A 20,485-nucleotide genomic window follows, 5' to 3' on the forward strand; every position below is an offset into this window, starting at 1 on the left:
AACCGTGTGTGGGTGGGTATAACATGAGATTTTTGTAATATTTTGGCGTTACTTACAAAAATAGGGAAGCAGTCCAATTACAAAGTTTCAGGATAAACAATGAAAGAACTGGAAGGGAAGAAAGTAGCAAAACACAACACATAAATTGAAGATAAACATAGTATGAGAACCGTTTTATTTCTCCAATTAATTATACGCGCCATACAATATAAGTTTAAGCAAAGCAGATATATATACTCGTTGTAATCTTTGCGTTATTGTGGAAATTTTAGTCTTTGTCGAATTTATGAAATCCGATAATTGTCATTGGCTGTCTAATTTAGTGATCCTACGTCAACATCAAGTTGATGTTATCTGCATTACACGTCAAGTCGAGAAGATTCCAACGTAGGTGAATTCCGTTATTCCAACAGTTGATGAATCATGTTGACAACAACATTCCGTCACACATTGACAGATGGTTGTAACTGGCTACTTCACTCAAATAGTTATGTTTACGACCGAAATCTCCCTCCAATCTGAATGTACTAGGTCACGTGATAATGTCATCTGTTTATAACACCCCAATTGGATTTATTACAATTCTCAGTGGTAATTTCAAATCCAGAACTGACTTTAGTGCAGAAAAATCTCATCGAGCTTTGATCACTAGATCATAAAACCAATGTTAAGTCTCTGGGATATAATATCTAAACATGTAGTAAATTTTGCGAGTCGATCAGGCTGTATTCTTCTATCACTTCAACATGTCTTCTAAGGCGGCAATTGTGACGATCATAACCTAGCGACCTACAAGTAAAATATATAAACAATCAAATTGTCAGTGACTCACTCAATCACTCAATCAGTCAGTCAGTCAGTCAGTCAACTTATAGAATGACAATTTCCTGTACGAAGAAAAGGCCATAAACGTATTCTAGAGAGAAAGTTTTCAATTCTTTGAAAGTTTTAGTTGTAGGTTTTTGCAGGATTTACCTTTCAAAATTTGCACCTCGTTTACATAAAAGAGCCTTTAGGAGAATGTAGATAAAAATATAAACAAAACTTCTAGATTCCTTTTCTATTTTTTTAATTCATTAAGAGACAGGCAAAATACGATGGGAAAATCAAAACGGCGGCATGTTGAATCCTGTGACAACTTTACTTTGTTTTGTATGCAGTTTTCTTCAATGTTCTGTAGACTTATCATATGAACTAGTAACGAAGCAATTGTACAAGGCGACCTCATCAATCAATGGTATTGGTGATTGAATTCTAAAACACATGCAAAGTTACTCGTAGTATATATATCCATATTGTCAGCAAAATCAGTTCAACTCTTTTAACTTAGCACTACTATCTGTCATTTAAAACTATACTACACTTAATAGAGAAGCAACAACTTTACACTTGGCACCAAATATCCTATTGATGTCAGTAAATATAGTATTTTGAATTTCCATGGATATTATGAAAGAATATTTTGCTTAAAAACTCAGAGACATGTTTTTTCTGCCAGAGAATACAAACTTCCTTTGACAAATTGATATTGTGAAGAATGCAAGAAATTTGATGTGGAGATAGTTGATATATCGTATACCCAATTTAAGGAATAACTTTGCACATCTTTTGGAATTTAACCACGAACAAATATGTTTGAAGGGAATTTTGATTAATGATAACTCCTAAAATAACCATATTTTATTTGTATATAAAATTATAATTTTGCAAAATAAAAAGGCAAAAACTGCATACAAGGAAAAACAATTTCTAAGAATGCAACGGCTGAAACGAATTTTCTCATGACACTTTCGAACAAATATCTTAAATATGTTAAGATTTTGAAAAAAAAGCATTCTGAAGATTTTCTTTATAAAAGCTTATATTTAAAGCTGTTCCTTATTAATCTATTGTTTACAAAAACTCAATCTATGTGAATTATATATGTAGATTTTGAGAGGATAATCTCGAAATCTCACTTGTAAGATACTTCTTTCAATTCATCACGATCAAATTACCTTAAACAATTACAATCCACTTTTTACCCTGAAATAACAGTTGTATTTTATTTTCTGAAAGTGGAACTAGGCTATACCTGATACACAACTTTGTATAAAACGTTAATTATTTTCTCTGAGGTTTCCATGTTCGTTTATTGAATCGTGTAAGTAACGACGAGACAAAAATAAACAAGTCGACTGTAATTACTTACATTTGAAGTATTGAGGACACCATTTATATTTGGGGAAAGCTAGCTGCTGTTGCAATACCACACTGGTTGTTTTTGTTACGTACGCGACATCAAGATGTAGCCTTGGTCACCCCAGTAGTTACCATAACTGAAATCAAAGTAAAATGTTTGATGAAATGAGGGTATGTCGTTTCGATATAAAACAACTTTAATTGTGTTGTTCTATTACTATACAATGCGGGAAATCATAGAACGAGTAAAAGAAATATGTGTGATAGAAATTACTTGTGATTATAAATTTTCCTAGGTTACAAGGCATTCTTGTAGTTACAATAACACAATGCGTACGTAGTGCTTTGCAATTGATTGACTCATTAATTAGGCTATGTTCTTTTTAATGATATTGTGAAGTAGAAAACACAGTAAAGTGGTTTTATTAATCAAAAATAAAAAAATAACTTCCCATTTCTTATCAATGTGACCACTGTGAAATACAATTATATGAGATTCACCATTTTCATGATCACCAACCATGACTCCAGAAAGTGCCTTTTAAGTTTTAGAAGACTGATACCTTGTCTCTGTTTCTAGTTTTTCTCGGGCCCAGTCGTCAAATTTCAAAATTACACAACAGTGGTGAATCGCGAAACATGTGGGCTTGTAATAGACTCAATCGACTTAATTATTAAATCGGTAGGTGACACAACAACCATAAACTCGGTAATAGAAGCATTATGGTTAAAATATATATTTCTCCATCAACTGCCTTAAAGGAGAATCATTGATGCACCTATATCTTAGACCATCTCTATCATTATCATTGAAGCCTATCATTATCCAGCCAACAGCCAAAATCATGAAGTTCCTTTTACAGTACCAATGCTTTTACACCATAGTTGCCAAGTTAAATTCAAAGTTATTTCACAGATGATTCGACATAAAGAAGTTGATACATCTTCAAAAGCAAAGTATTCAAAATATTCTAAGTGGAAAGTATACGTTTGTGATGAGCCTTACAGCCGCCGGAAAGTCAGGTGTGAGACAGTAAGTATAACGTATAGGTCAAGTATACAGTAGGTCAAGATTGTATATCTTGGCAAACGTTATCATGGGAACAATGTTTGGTGGAATGTGAATGCTAAATAATCCAGGGATTAAAATTTAACTTGGGCTCCGTCGCGTTTAATATTTTTTAATCCCAGGACTGTTCTTTATACTAAGCCGCTAAGAGAGTTTAGTTTCAAGAGTTGACATACAAATAGCTCTACAATACAATTCGAGTAAAATAACGGAAAGCGGATTTGGAAAGAATAAAAAAGCCTAACATTTCTCATCACAACGGTTTTTAACTTTTATAATGACATTGGCATTAATCACGTGACTGTCCATACCTGTTTTTAACAATCCAATAGTCCTGTCCATCTCTACTACCATACCCAACTACCAATACAGCGTGATCCAGAGCATCCTGACTACACGTTACTTCATTGTATACACCTGGTGGCAAGGAGCAAGTATAAAAACTGTTCACTAACTGTGTTAGACATTTTAGCGAAAACAATAACAAATGTTTTGTCAAAAGGATAGAAAACAACATTCGATGGTTGCAAGTATTTAGTGAATTAACTTCCACCGTGGAAGTTTAGTTCACAATTTATTTATCACTAGAAAACTACAAATTGTTACAGTACCTGAGTGATAAAATCGAAATGACGTTTTCGAACTGTCAATAGCAACAGAGATTGGGCCAACGGTTGCTACAGCTTGTTGTAAGTTGTCCTCACGCCTTGCTGGTAAAGTGTAGTAAGTAGTAATGAAAGTAACCACCGGTTTGCTCGCCGAATAGTAGTTACATGTAGAGCCATCCTGTAAACAAACCAGATTTAAACTGAAAGCCTTCCATAAGGTTTTTTTGTTCCTACACATAATAATTGCTGGAATGCAAACATATTGGCTATAGTAGGCTATTAGTACATGATAATACCCCTCAATTGGCAAAAAGGTGGGCCAAACTATAAGAATTTTGAAAGGACTTTGTGATATCAATCTAAGTATGCAGTGGAACAGGTGTAATGGTTTTTGAAATTACAGACATACATTTTTGTTTGAATTGAGCCAGTCGTTTTTTTTAGAAAATGGTGATACATACACATACACAGACAGACAGACAGACAGACAGACAGACAGACAGACAGACAGACAGACAGACACACAGACACACACACACACACACACACACACACACACAGACTTTTCACCCCTAGTATAAAACCTTCCTTACGGAAGGTAAAAAGGAGAGTGGCTTGCATTTCTTCTTATACCGTAACCGAAACGGTCAAACTGGGATAAACAATAAATTGCTTTAAATTACTAACATTAAGTAAAACAAGTAACTGTGTAATAGCATGTAGAAACTTTGATAATTTTGTACATCTATCCACACCATAAAGTTCAAAGTGTATCTAGTGATTTATAATACCGTTAACCACATATATAGGTCCTTCTTTCCTATTCACGATGAAACCGGCCTAAAACTCCAACTATCTTATTTCTTTAAATTTAAATTTCTGGATACCATGTGAATGAACAAGAGGTGGTGAAAATTATTTTCACTTACTACACCGATGTAAGGGTAGTCTGCCTCGGATATCTCCCCATAATCTTTGATGTATTCAAATGCTTGATTCGTCCATCCTTCCCTACATCCCTTGTTACCATAGGCAAGAGAACAGTCAACAAGTTGTTGTTCACTGAGAGAAATCAGTTGCCCAGTCTTCTTGAAATATTGACCTTCGAGAGAACCGGTCTGGATCGTGGATTTAAATAAAGTGTTAGTTAAAAGTATATAGAGAAGGCGTTGCTTACACTTTTTTCTCACTTGAAAATGATGCATTAAAATAAATACTTGATATTTTTTGTTGTAAATCTAATTTCCATAACTGGAAAAGTGACCGTTTTATCAAACTTAGAGGTTTTTTTTAACCAGATGTAAACTGAATACCATCAGTAAAGGATCATTGATTCTATATTCTTCGGAATTCGTTTTTATCACAATACATAACATAACAAATTATATGAAATTTGAAGAATGCATGTATAATATTTATAACTTGTCTATGAACCAAAATCAGATAGATGCAAATTATTTTAAACTAAAGACTTACATTTGTAAGCTTTACAATCCCACGTGCGCTTTGTTCTTGTCAAATTAAATCAACAAGCTTTATACTACCACCCAGCCTTTATATTGTCGATTATGTGGAATTTGAACCTTGTATAGTCCAATTACAGAAAATCATTAATTATGCAAAATTATTCATTAATATACATATAATGATTACCCAAACCTTAATCATTTCTCACCATTACCATGAAAAAGATGTGCAACAAGTTTCATTAGAAATAAGTCAGCACAGACAGACAGCCAGACAGCCAGACAGACAGACAGACAGACAGACAGACAGACAGACAGACAGACAGACAGATAGGCAGGCAGGCAAGCAGACAGACATACAGACACAGGCAGGCAGACAGACAGACAGACAGACAGACAGAGACAGAAGCATAATATAACCTTTCCTTGCGAAAAGCTAAACATTGATCTAGATTATAAAATACGCCATATCTTTCTGCCTTCAACGGTCTGCTCGTCTTTTTGTGTGTACCAATTGATAGGCCTGTGTCAGAATGATGAGGGGAAAGGCTGACCTGGCAGATGGAGAAGTTGTATCTTATCCCCTAAAACTTACCGAACTGAAAGCCCAACAGGATGCACAACGACCCTGTAAAGGTAGAGAAGACATTAAAAACAGTACGGTCATCGTCAATAAGGTGTTAGTTTTATTCTATAAATTTACTGAAGCCGGATTTTTGTCAATGATTGAGTCAGTGATTCTCCTATAAACTTATTCGCAACAAGTAACAACTACTATGGGAGTTCACTGAAACGTATCAATATGTATGATATGTAAATGTGATTGTTCTATGAAAGTCTTCAATAATCGATGTTAATTGATGGGCGGATACTCTACCTGATCCTTGACAGACGTGACGTAACCATAGTCCCTCCAATCGATTTGGCCTGGTAGGACAACGTTACTTGGTGCAAGGAATGAAGATCCACCAGATTTACTGCGATTTTGTGCTCTGTATCCACACATCAATTTCCTGTATTCCTCAGTATCCTAGATCATAAAGACCTGTGATCAATACTTTGAACATAACTAAAAATTCATTCATGATGCAGGTCTTATTGGATTGTAATTCTTTTCACTGTTGGCGTCAATGTCGTCAGTACATGATTACAATATACGTACGCCATGACTAATAGTTTGTATAGCACAAGTTGATCTGGACGGTTCATCGACAGAATTTCCACCTTTGGGTTGAAAGACTGATTTCATTTGTCCAAATCAAGAGGCCTTAGTGAAATTCTTCGTATTCTGGGTGGAGAAGGTCACATGATGCACCACCAATTAAATATTAAAATGCTAGCGTTACATATTGATTAAGAAAAATATACTGACCAGGTCACCAAGCTGGTTCATAGCCATCTTAAAAGTCGTTTTACCATTGGCGAAATCCTCGTTATGACGTTGAATAAATTTCATATTGTTGTGCCATTTTACTCTGCGCATCAATTCCTCTTCTTGTGAATATTCCTTGCCTATCAATGAGACAAATAGATGAAACTGTTATTTCTTTAGCCGTAATTAAGCCATCGAACAAGCAAGTGGGATCAACACATTACGAGAGATATGTTTTCTTTCTCAGTAAGTGCACCCTGCCTATTATTCCCTTGACCCTAGGTGTTAATGAAACGTTTTAAAAACATTATTTTGCATTTAGAACGAGTGAAATGTATTTTTTTAAAATTATACTATGCATACGAGTCAGTTTGCGCAGAGTCAAATTCGAATTCGAGTTTTTAGGTTTTTCACCCGAGTCAACCTTGTCATCTACAGCCCTGTTACATAACCTCTTAACCATTACCATTAATTACAACATTCATTATAGAAAACCCATCCCGCACATATTGGCCAAATAATCTGATGTTTTCCCCAAACGTTCAGTGTGAAATTCATTAACCTGGCAAAGACTCGTACTGTAACAAATTTACACTCCCAATTCGAACAGTATTTCTATTTTTACCCACCTATAGCTCTGTTCCTAACCTTGGTGCATATACGCATTGTCTATATATATGGAAACCTGCTTTCTGCACAAGTCACTTTGAAGTGAAGTGATTATTGTAGAGCATGTTTTTGCATAGATAGGTACGGAACTAGAGGTACTGTGTTGGAGACCCACCAAGAGAAGGGCAAATTTTTACAAACACTTTACAGAATGACATGTACTGAATTTAGGGGTGGCAGAACACGGTATTCGGCAGGGCAGCACATGTTGGTTGCATTGTAACAGTTGACACGTTGGGGACAGTGCTATAGGAATGATTAACATGTTGAGGACAGATTCATTCATTGGTTGAAAGTGTTAGCGGACAGTTTCTTTCATGGATTAACGGTATGGAGACACTCTCTTTGTGTGAAAGTGTCCCGTGAAAAAGTGTCCTCTAAGTGAAATTGAGAGCACAGTTTTAAACAATGGGGAAGAGTCGGAACGGAGTACAACCTGTTTTTATTCAATTACAGATCGGACTGTACCAAATAAAAGGCGTTAGCAACAATGTAACATGGGCGCATTAACTCTAAATGGGATATCAACAGGTCCCCTTATCTAATTTTGTCTAGATGAAATGTAAAACGACTATGTTTTTCGGTGTTTGGTTGTAGCGAAACATTGTGAAATTTCGTAGGGCAGCTTGTATTCCCATGAACTTATAATGGTGGAAACTCATAGTTTCTTTTCTGGTACACATATAGTTTAGTATTTTAAAGTTTTCAACGTTATCCTGAAGACTATATACAGAAACTGTCAATATCAGAAGACAAAATGGGTTAAAACACCGTCAGTATTTTTGGTATTGTACCATGCATTTGGAAACAGCAGTATAACAAATAAAATTATATTTCTTCAGTAAGCCATCGTATTTTGGGACGAAAATGGATTCATGTGTACACATACCATGTTCTCAATGCCTGGTGCATTGGGATCAGCAAAAAAGTGATTTCATAAAGTCAAAGCTAAAATTTCTTAACCTACGTGTACATGCGCTGTGCATCTTGCTGGTTTAGGAACCACGCTAAACAATTACTTCCATAAGTTCCACATATATCGGTCACAAATGCTAAAAATTTTTATCGTTCTATTATTGAAAAGATTTCAACTAGGAGAGTTCTGTATGTTACAACATGTCGAATCTTAAATCACTGCAAGTGTTTTTTTCTCATTCTTTTAAACACTCCGTTTAGCCTATGTGTAATCCCCCGCATGGCTTTTTATTTCCAAATATAGAATTAATTACAATTTAGGAGAGATAAAGTCCTGTCTACCAAACATTTTACATCATTTTTAGATGTAGCTTATATCATTTTGACAGCGTTGTTATATCTGTAAGCTTGTCAAACGAGGCACCAAAAATCATTTTCCCATGGTTTAATTCGTGGGTACGTATAGATAGTATAGGTGCCCTTGGAAACAGAAATGTTGGCTGCTATAAAAACAAAACAAATCTTACTCTCGTTGTAAGGCGGCGCGAGGCTCAAAGCGGCAAAACAGGATGTTCCTATAAAATGTTAAACCTCCTTAATTCATAAAAAGTTCCACTCACACTTTAATTCCTCTTTAAAGAAAACCCTCTCAGATTTCTCCCTACCCCATCTGATAAAAAAGAGACTACTCCCTAATTTGACCTCTCATTTTATGACTCAGTGTTTTAAAGAATTGACAGAGTGTCACACAACAATCATTACAATAGCATAAAGTAATATTTCTATCATTTCTCAAGGATCCAGCCCAACGACCAAAATAAGAACTTAGCCCAGCAGCCGTGTCCTGAATTCAGCGTGTGCTGGGGGAGGGGGAGGGGGACTAGTGAGGCTACCCCACGTTTTCTTTCTGACTTCTAATTGCGTAATCACTGTATTGTTTACAACGTCATTTTCGAACTAATTCTCATAACTTTTACATGTCGGTCTTTCGTTGAAGTTGATCATCGCGATAGAAACTATTGAAACTTGAAATTAAAGTATTATTGAGATTGTATGACGATATTCGAAAAGGTCTTTCAGAACAACATGACCTGCGTCCGCTCTGGTCCTACATTAGCAATTTTAATTACCGGTCAGAAGAAAATCACCTTCAATGATAACAACTTTCGATAATCTACAGTCGAGTCTGCAAAACGTCACTCCTGTGTTTCCAAAATCTATTGATCCATTGTGTATTCCGATTTTCATATCAGTTGAACTGTTCAATATACAATGTATATAAGACGCTCTAAATATGTGGCATCAAAATGAAAGTAAGTTGAACAATGGTGGGCTGACAGAACAATAAAATCACAGTGCTTTGAAGTCCTTAATATAGAATAGACCTTACACTAGGGTATAGATATATTGATGGTTTTTCTCAAAGGAGTCTTACCATGTGTGGTTTTCCATTCTTCCCATTCGAGATCGACTGGTAATGCTGCTGCTATGGCAACCAATGCAAAATAGAGTACAAGTTTCATCGTATCGACTTGGTTCCAGAACCTGAAAATGAGAAGTGAAATGAGCCCGGACAATGAAAATGAAAATCACTTTCTTTTTTAATCAGGAATCAGTTGACTGCAGATGTAGGTATCCGTTTCCTATGTGTGTATGCGTTTATCGCATTGCACTGCATAAAAAGTTTGGGAAATATTCTAGATGCAATTTGAGTAACTCATCACTAGAGCTCCAATAAAGATCAAATCGAGACATAATATCACGTATGATAAAAACAGATTCAGCTTACCATAACATATACAATTAATTGAAACTCACCTTGTTGAAGAGACAGATATACTATAATGTGTGGGTGAAAACTGGTTCGACGATCGACAACAGTTCTGCGTCAGTGGATGATGTCTGGGGCAAGCAGAGTCCTTTATATAAGTAACCGACAGGGAGTCACTCCTGTGGCAACCTACGTCAATTATATTTATCACAAAAACTGTCAAAGATAAGAAAACTGAGTATAGTACCCGCATCATCTATTCAGAGTTTTGATTCCAGTTATAACCAGATATCAGTCTTGGACCATTTCCAGGTCAAATTTGGAACCATGCCCAGTTCCCTTCTTGAATTAGTCGAAATTCCATTCACTGAGATCAGTTCTAGTTACAATCTTGGACTACATAAATATTTTTGGTTCGTGATGACGCTGAGAAATTACATCATGCAAAATTTTATTCAGTCTTTATTAGTTCATCTATGCAATCTAATATTGACATATTTGTAAGTCGACATGGTTGTCTAGAGGTATGTTTATCACAAAAACCCAAACATTAAGTTGCAGCTCTAATTCCAATGTGAGACCGCCAATATATCTCAATTCAAAAGAAACACCCCTTGTTCTACTCAGAGTTCGGCTCTAGTCCACTTGTAATCTGATACCTTACCTTGAGAGAGAGAGAGAGAGAGAGAGAGAGAGAGAGAGAGAGAGAGAGAGAGAGAGAGAGAGAGAGAGAGAGAGAGAGAGAGAGAGAGAGAGGAAGAGAAAGAGAGAGGAAGAGAGAGGGGAGGGGGTCGAATTCCGGCATCGTCGACGACAACACTGTAAATTTTGATTTGCTTGTATTATAGATAATTGAAAAACAAAAGGTCGATAATACATCACAATTTTACCGTAGGGTGGCGCGATTTGTTATCGCTGTATACTGGTTATTCTTGCGCTAGCACAGACAGCTATGACATAGGTCCAATGAGTATGATGCATGCACACCAATTGATGACGAGAAATATTGCAGAACGGTCACTCTTTGATACGAATCACGATCTCCGTTCTGTTGTTGGTCTGAATACTGGCGTTGACGGCTGTGTAGTTTACGACAAAATGACTGCCTAGCCTGTTAATTCTTTGATATCAAGCAGTGTCGGGGTAGTTTCTGATTCTGTGTTCATCTTTTCGTAGGACGGTCTACATGAGAGAATCGAGCGTCAACTTACTCCATCTGCAAGTAGCACAAGGAATGACCCCTATTCCCTTCTATATTTTAAAACTCTTGTTGTTGGTGTCTTTCTTCTACAGTGTATTGTAGACTTCATTTCGAATGTTCAATCATAAAATGCTTACACTATGCAGAGAAATTCAACCAAACACATACATTAACATGTCATGTAATAACTATTGTATGCTACGTCAGTGTATGCTACATACGCCGGACTCTGAGTAGAACAAGGACTATATTTGATGTGGGACTGGTCTCGGCTCGTAACTAGGATATAATGTTATGATTTTTTGTAAATTAATATACCTAGATAACCGTGTGGACTTACGAATATGTTAATTATATTGATTGGAAAGATGAAATACTGAAGGCGGAATATAAGTTTGTACTTTCTTAGTGTCAACACAAAACTAGAAACAAATATGTAGTCACAGATTGGTATTTAGGCTAGTTTAAGAAAGGATCCGAGAATGGTCTCAAACTTCAGCGAGCACGGTCCAAGACTGATCCATTCTCAGTTTGGAACTCGTAGCAGATTTAAATTGGGACTGATTTCAGACTAGGCTTTCTCAAAAGACACATGTTTTATAATTTATTTAAGGAGTAGCAATAGTGATACATAGTATTCTAAACCTTTGATATTTGTTCAGATAAAAAAACGTGCGATACAACAGGGAGTGGCTACTTGTCCGCTGTTTATATGCGGGTACGGTACACACTATTCTGAACTTTTGACATTTGATTTGATTAAAAAAATCATCATTTGATACTACATGGAGTGGCTACCTGTCGGTTATCTAAACAGTGGAATAGTTCCCCACCTTAGGCACCTACCACCACCTTCAGTGATGCACACCTTTGGTCAACCATTGCCAGTCTTCATCCCTCCCCCCCACCTCTATCTCCCTCACCAAGCGATGTGCGAAATTAATTGAAAATGGAGATTGGATATACGGACTGACAGGTGAAGCAAAACATTCGGTCCTTATAAGAAACTGGAGATCCTTACTCGATTCAACTTACCACCTGTATCTACAACTAAATACCCCCCACCCCCACCCTACCACACAGTGATCAATATCGAATAAAGGGATTTTGTTGTACACCATAAAAATAAAAAGTACAAAGAATAGTTGAATTAAAATATAATTTATTTCTATTTGAGAGGTCTGTTACCAGCTATTCGTGTAATTTAGTATTTACTGTGTGTACCGTTACAATGAAGTAACAGATCACATAAAGCCAATGAAGTGATACATTGTCAGCTGAGCCTCTATGGAAACTACATCTCTTGATTCTGTATGAGCACCCTCTCTAAATTTCACTCATGTGCCACCTATTGCTTAATGCAATCTATTTATTCAAAGACAGATACAAATATTCGATACGTTACCAAAACTGCTTACCATGCACCTTGAAAAGTGTTACGCCATTGTGCGCGTACAAGGAGTATTCTCGTAAGCCACAGTACAATTTTTCTGTTGGCGCAACGAAAAATAATACTCAGGCTTAAGCCTTCAGCAAATCTCGTATTTAGGATATGGGTATTAATTATTCACAAGTATTGACATCATGGAAATCGAACCAATCATCATGAAGACTGGCAAAATTTCAAAATATTACAAATTGTAATAGGAGAAACATACTGATCAACATCCAAACAGCAAATTATCGATAAATCGCAGAAATAAATTCCTTTGACAGCTCTTACTGCGAGTGCAGCTAATTATTGATATGATTCGGCCCTTGAAGGAATGGTATTTTCTGATTGTTCTTGTTTGTATAGCTATGACAAGACAAGACAAACTATCATAGTGAATCAGGAACCAAATATGTTATAAAACATGAAGTACTAGATTTTCAGTACAATTGTCATCTACTTTATGTTTGGGGCCTGGAGATGACTTCTGAGATGACGGCAATGCACAGAAGCAGCCGCTGTTGCTAAGTTCACCATTAGAGGGCGACTATGGGGGGGGGGGGGGAATAAACGTCAAACGTCAAACAAATAATGTCTAGCGATAGTATATATGTAATATTATCTTCAATTCTTCAATGTATCATTGTGATCTGTTGCAAATGGTCACACCTGGCAATATTTAGCGATAAGTTAACCCTTGCTCAGATCCAACACTAGCCCCGTATCACCCATGTCCAACTGCAATGCAACAACACAAGTACACTGATGACTGACCCGTTTCACGTAGATCAGTCTCAAGATTGGCGCTCAGAGAATGTTTAAAGTTCATTCCAACACCAAACAGCCAAACAGAAAACAGTGAACGTTGTTGTACGATCTAACATTGCAAAAGTGAGATTCTGATGAGACATCATGGAACATTTACAAACAAGCGTACCTCCATTCAAACGACAATCCACTTGTATATTGGATTCCACGTTCAGCAGAAAACAGAAAGTAAAGTTAGTCACAGAACTACCTAAAAGATACAAAGTTGGTGATCGTAAATGTTGATGTTTCCTTTCACTTTGGCTTGGACTGATAATAGACAGTATCTATGGACTTATACAGTGTAATATTGGCACCGCGCTGTTTACATTCTCTGAGCGCCAATCTACGTGAATCGTTACTGTGTCGTTGCACTGCAGTTGAAAATCACGGCGTTGATACGGGGCAAGTGTTGGATCTGAGCATAGACCTACCGTACACCCTATTTCGTGTAGGGTCTATGATCTGAGCAAGGGTTAACCTATCGCTAAATATTGCCAGCTGTGAACATTTTGATCAGATCACAATTATTATTATTTATTATTATTATTTAAACTTTATTACAGACCCATGGTCCAGAGAAGAACAAAAAAAAATACCACAAGACAGCATAATTTTTACATAACAGACAAATACAAACAGAAAATATTACAACAGGTATTATTTTAAAAGAAAGAAAAAAAAAATCAATGTAAAATCTTCAACCAGTGGGCCTGAAGCCCACAGAACCGTACATCACAAGTAATAACACGATTAATCAGAACATTTTGGCTGTCAAAAAGACGTAGCATAAACCTAAATGCCGCCTTTCTTCTCAAAACAGAGAGAGAATTAACTGAATTGGAGACAAACGTATTAGATGCACTGGCAGAACTTGGAAGTCCTATCAGTCTCCGGAACGCATTGTTGTGACAGACAATTATATTTTGCATACTACTTACATTGAAGTCACACCATAAATGGTTTCCGTAAATGTTATTGCAAAACGCTGTGAGGAGACGCAGTTTCACCGATATAGTACATGCAGAAAACTTTCTCAATAAAAAGTTGGCTCTACCACAAAGTGCTCTACGCTGTTTCAAAATATCCTGATTGTCTTTCAGGTCATCAGTAAAAACATGTCCCAAGTAATTAAAACTTGATACGAATTCGAGAAGATTCCCACAAAGGTTGATTGGGGGAATGACAGACAGTTTTGTGGATGCCTTAAAGTGTACACATTTAGATTTTCTAGCATTATAAATGATATCATGATCATCAGCATATTGTTCACAGAGATGAATAAGTTTTCTGAGGCCTTTGATAGATGGAGAGATGAGACACATATCGTCCGCATATGACAAGTTATTAATTGCAATTCCACCCACTTCACAACCAACCCTGGCACGAGACAGTGACCTGTTAAGAGAATCAACATAAACATTGAAAAGAAATTGGGATAAGATTCCCCCTTGTCGAACTCCATTAGATACGTTAAAAGACATGGAAAGAGAATTTGACCAACGAGTACAAAACTTTTGTATTACAAACCAATTTGAAAGTAGCCGAACAATATAGGTCGGCACTGATCTGTCAATCATTTTCTTTAAGAGAGTCCAGTGGTTCACTCTATCGAACGCCTTTTCAGCGTCAAGGAAACATACGAAAACTGGGCTGCCATTCGACTTATAATACCTGATTGTCTCTTTAAGTAGAAATATACACATATCAGTGCCATGAGCTTTCTTAAAACCAAATTGATTGTCAGATGTATACAAGTTATGTTCGCATCTACAAAGTAAAACATATTCAAGAACCTTTGAAAACATGCTAGTTAGAGCAATGGGTCGGTAGTTGTTCTTGTTCGAGAGATCTGAAGTTTTATCTTTAACTATGGGAACAAGAATAACATTTGCAATACTATCTGGTACTTCACCGTGGACAAGCATGGCAGAAAAGCAAAGGGCAACATGAACTGCCAGTCTACTACTTGCATACTTGAGATGCTCGGCACCCAGGCCATCAGAGCCTGGAGACTTACCAGATGGAAGGTCATTGAAAAACTTACGAATTTCATCAGTATTTACATTTAACTCTTGTGAAAAGACACAATTTTCAAACGCATTCTCTACCTCAGACTTATGCTTCAAATTACTGACAGAATTCAACAGATATTTAAAATGACTGCCCCACATGTCCGCTATTTGTTGTTCACCAGTTGCATCGTTTATACTCGTTGCTAGGGGAACTCTTTTATTATTGATGTCAGCAACTGCGGCCCAAAATTGTCTATGATCATTTTGCAGCAGCGCACGAGCCATTCCATCTGCACGATTTTGCGTTTCATCTTTCCGACATTGTCTCAGAGCATATTTAAATCGAGATTTACATTGACGCATATAATCAGCTACTGGTCCAAATCGAGGCTTTAAGTCGGCTTTCCATGCTACATATGCTTGTCTGGCATTCCTATGTGCTTCCTTGACAAAGTCGTTCCATCCGGGTATTGGATGGAAATGAGTGGCTTTCTTATTACCAAACGAGTTGTTACTAGCCCTTGATAAGGCATCACAAATTGAATCATAATATAAAGTAATTTGATCTGTATGATTACTATTCTTACACTTACATTCTTTACATGATATTGCATCTGTTGGTACAACAATGTTATTAAGGAGCCGATCTGTTTCTATTGAATAAATGTTAATAAGATTGTGGTCTATTGATGACCAGTTGATCCCAGCACAGGTGGATTTACTATCATTATTTGTGTCTTTGGATTTCGTTAGTTGAAAATTGCATTCAAATGTTAGAGGCAGATGGTCTGAGGAGAAACAGTCGTCAATGATAGTCATAGAGTTAATTGTTTTGTAAGCTGCTTCAGTGCTAAGGCAATGGTCCAGCCATGATGTAGATCCATGTACATCACTGATAAAGGTGAAAGTTTGTGAACGTGAACCAAAGTAACGAACATCTGCGATGATGTAATTATTGTCATCACAGAAGGAGTCTAGCTCTTTACCAAAACGTTTACTTGGATCTGCATTCAGATCACCTGCTACAAATACAAAGGGAGTTTTTGCATCTCGAATAATGGAGTCAATTTTCCCCAGATATTCACAGAAGTTGTCGAAATGATCACCACAGTCAGTCGGTAGATAAACACAAAGTAGTAGGCATTTTCCTAGGTTTGTATCCAGCTCTATACCAATGACTCTCGGGTCATCGTATGTTTTAACCTTAACAGATGGAGACATTGTCTTTCGCCATAAAATAGCAGTTCCACCGTAAGGCCTACCGGAGATAAGATTCTCTTTACAGTCCATAGCCGAGACTCCAAAAGCTTGGAAATCTTCATGAATTGCAGAGAGTTTAGTCAATTCATCGTTATACAACCAGTGTTCTTGAAGTAGACATATATCGTTGGATTGGCATAGCTTTCTTGCCTCAGACGCAGTTGATTTAATAGAACGACAATTATATGTTATTATTCTTACCATTATGATTTAAAGTTGTGAACGACGACCTTGAAAATATTTACGAATCAACACTCCGCAAGGCCATTTTTCTGGACGAACGATTTCCTTATACGAAATACCTCTAGCTGTTACGCGAAATGATGCATAAGAGTTATATTTAGTATTAAGTGCTTCATAGTTGACATCGATATTGAACGTGGATTTCATGTAAGTGATGATTTGATTTGAAGTAGTGTTTGGAGCCAATCTACTTATAAATATATCAGTGACACTTTGACGATCCACTCCCAGGATGGGACAGTCAGATATAACAGATGTTCCGATGACAGGTCTACGACGTAACTGTTTTCTCCTGGAGACCACTGTGAATGAATCGTTTTCAGTTGACAAATGTGGGTCCTTAGGTTTACTTTTGACCGCATCAACATATGATTTTACAGACTGTTCAGTATATGACTGACGCTGGTTTTCAACATTATCTTTCTCATTTGCACCATCAGACTCAATCGCAGCACTTTTTGTATTTTCTGCTGTAGTAATCGTTATATTGTTGGGATATTTTCCCTCAAGGGACTGTTTTGGCGAGATATTCGATGACTGAGCGCTGGGATTACAAGGGACAAATAACTTCAAAACTTGAGTCTCGTCCTCATCGGTTTGCGACATGATTTCATGAGCTTCACTATTGTCGGATATAGGACACTGAGAATTCAAACAGCTTGTCTTATTTGATTGTACTGCCTGCTGTGTCTTACGAATTGAACATATTTCTGTCTTGAGTTCCGAGTGTATGTCTGACGACAGTTTTGCAGATTCCTTGAGACAAGCAATTTCAGTTTTTATAGACGACAATTGTTGGATAATCACGGAAATGTCAACATGGTTCTGAGTAAGAGGCGGTAAATTGCCCAGGTTGTAAGCTGTGAAGGTGGGTATCACATTAGGATCAACTTCATGAAGGAGAATTAACATATCGTGGATATTATTTGTCTTTTTATTTTGTCCTTGTCTTCGTTTGAACCGAGAGGTCGTTGATTCCGAGCACAAATCGAAAAGCTCTTTCTTGGCATTTTCAATCTGTGAATCATCATAGAAATCAGCACATACTTTCAGGAGAATGTCATGTGGCATCACATCCATTTTGTTTGTTAAAAAACATAACAATTCGTTGACAATAATTACAGGGTTGAGTGTAGATACTGACCCACCTGTCGGTGATTTCAATGAAGTCGCATTAGTACCATTTATACTGGTGGATTCGCGTCCTGTGTCGCAATTAGTAGATGCGTTGCTCATGCCACCACCATTGCAATTACCAACACCATAGTTACTGCCAAAGCGTTTCTTGTTGCATTTATGACAAAGGTGTAGGTCACCCTGACACAGAGACACTCTGGGTGAGAGAATACCACAGTCCTCACATCGAAGGGACATCACTGCAACAGGTTATGTAACACCTTTGTCAATGGCGACAGTATTCCACGTTGTCAGTTCACCAGGCAAGATGATACATTGAAGAATTGAAGATAATATTAGATATATATACTATCGCTAGACATTATTTGTTTGACGTTTCGCGTTTATTTTTTCGTATATTTCCGAGCTCTCAAATTAAATCTCATAAAGTCTGTGTCGCTCTCCCCCCCCCCCATAGTCGCCCTCTAGTGGTGAACTTAGCAACAGCGGCCGCTCCTGTGCATTGCCGTCATCTCAGAAGTCATCTCCAGGCCCCAAACATAAAGTAGATGACAATTGTACTGAAAATCTAGTACTTCATGTTTTATAACATATTTGATTCCTGATTCACTATGATAGTTTGTCTTGTCTTGCCATAGCTATACAAACAAGAACACTCAGAAAATACCATTCCTTCAAGGGCCGAATCATATCAATAATTAGCTGCACTCGCAGTAAGAGCTGTCAAAGGAATTTATTTCTGCGATATATCAAGAATTTGCTGTTTGGATGTTGATCAGTATGTTTCTGCTATTACAATTTGTAATATTTTGAAATTTTGCCAGTCTTCATGATGATTGGTTCGATTTCCATGATGTCAATACTTGTGAATAATTAATACCCATATCCTAAATACGAGATTTGCTGAAGGCTTAAGCCTGAGTATTATTTATCGTTGCGCCAACAGAAAAATTGTACTGTGGCTTACGAGAATACTCATTGTACGCGCACAATGGCGTAACACTTTTCAAGGTGCATGGTAATCAGTTTTGGTAACGTAACGAATATTTGTACCTGTCTTTGAATAAATAGATTGCATTTAGCAATAGGTGGCACATGATTGAAATTTAGAGAGGGTGCTCATACAGAATCAAGAGATGTAGTTTCCATAGAGGCTCAGTTGACAATGTATCACTTCATTGGTTTTATGTAATCTGTTACTTCATTGTGATACACACAGTAAGTACCAATTTACACGAATAGCTGATAACAGACCCCTCAAATAGAAATAAATTATATTTTAATTTAACTATTCTTTGTACTTTCTATTTTAATGGTGTACAACAAAATCCCTTCATTCGATATTGATCAATGTGTGGTAGGGTGGGGAGGGGTATTTAGTTGTAGATACAGGTGGTAAGTTCAATCGAGTAAGGATCTCCAGAGTCTTATAAGGACTGAAAGTTTTTGCTTCACCTGTCAGTCCGTATATCCAATCTCCATTTTCCATTAATTTCGCACATCGCTTGGTGAGGGAGAGGGGGGGGATGAAGACTGGCAATGGTTGACCAAAGGTGTGCATCACTGAAGGTGTTGATAGGTGCCTAAGGTGGGGAACTATTCCACTGTATAGATAACCGACAGGTAGCCACTCCATGTTGTATCTCAAATGATGTTTTTTTAATCAAAACAAATGTCAAAAGTTCTGAATAGTGTGTACCGTACCCGCATATAAACAGCGGACAAGTAGCCACTCCCTGTTGTATCGCACGTTTTTTATCTGAACAAATATCAAAGGTTCAGAATACTATGTATCACTATTGCTACTCGTTCAATAAATTATAAAACATGTGTCTTTTGAGAAAGCCTAGTCTGAAATCAGTCCCAATTTAAATCTGCTACCAGTCCCAATTCATTTCAACGACCCGTACGAGTTCCAAACTGAGAATGGATAAAATTCCAGGCTAAAACAGTGAACGCTTCAGTCTTGGACCGTGCTCGCTGAAGTTTGAGACCTTTCTCGGATCCTTTCTTAAACTAGCCTAAATTCCAATCTGTGACTACATATTTGTTTCTAGTTTTGTGTTGACATTAAGAAAGTACAAACTTATATTCCGCCTTCAGTATTTCATCTTTCCAATCAATAATTAACATATTCGTAAGTCCACACGGTTATCTAAGTATATTAATTTACAAAAAATCATAACATTATATCCTAGTTACGAGCCGAGACCAGTTCCACATCAAACATAGTCCTTGTTCTACTCAGAGTCCGGCGTAGCATACAATGACGTAGCATACAATAGTTATTACATGACATGTTAATGCATGTGTTTGGTTGAATTTCTCTGCATAGTGTA

At 36.9% G+C, this 20,485-nt stretch overlaps 2 protein-coding genes across 2 annotated transcripts; both read right to left on the bottom strand.

Moving 5' to 3' along the window:
• Window positions 1-2,266: 2,266 nt before the first annotated feature.
• LOC144432574 (procathepsin L-like) lies at window positions 2,267-9,803 on the bottom strand. Its single transcript, XM_078120816.1, has 8 exons — window positions 9,716-9,803; window positions 6,697-6,836; window positions 6,202-6,354; window positions 5,920-5,952; window positions 4,791-4,976; window positions 3,862-4,036; window positions 3,562-3,667; window positions 2,267-2,318 (listed from the first exon to the last, which is right to left on the bottom strand). The coding sequence occupies exons 1-8, from the start codon at window positions 9,801-9,803 to the stop codon at window positions 2,267-2,269; spliced, it is 933 nt and encodes a 310-aa protein (XP_077976942.1).
• A 7,173-nt stretch (window positions 9,804-16,976) lies between these two features.
• Window positions 16,977-18,383, bottom strand: LOC144433018 (uncharacterized). Its single transcript, XM_078121332.1, has one exon. It carries the CDS (start codon window positions 18,381-18,383, stop codon window positions 16,977-16,979), a length of 1,407 nt encoding a protein of 468 aa, XP_077977458.1.
• Between the last annotated feature and the right edge of the window lie 2,102 nt (window positions 18,384-20,485).

Source organism: Glandiceps talaboti, chromosome 3 (genome assembly GCF_964340395.1).
Source record: "Glandiceps talaboti chromosome 3, keGlaTala1.1, whole genome shotgun sequence".
In the NCBI taxonomy this organism is placed as follows: Eukaryota; Metazoa; Hemichordata; class Enteropneusta; family Spengelidae; genus Glandiceps; species Glandiceps talaboti.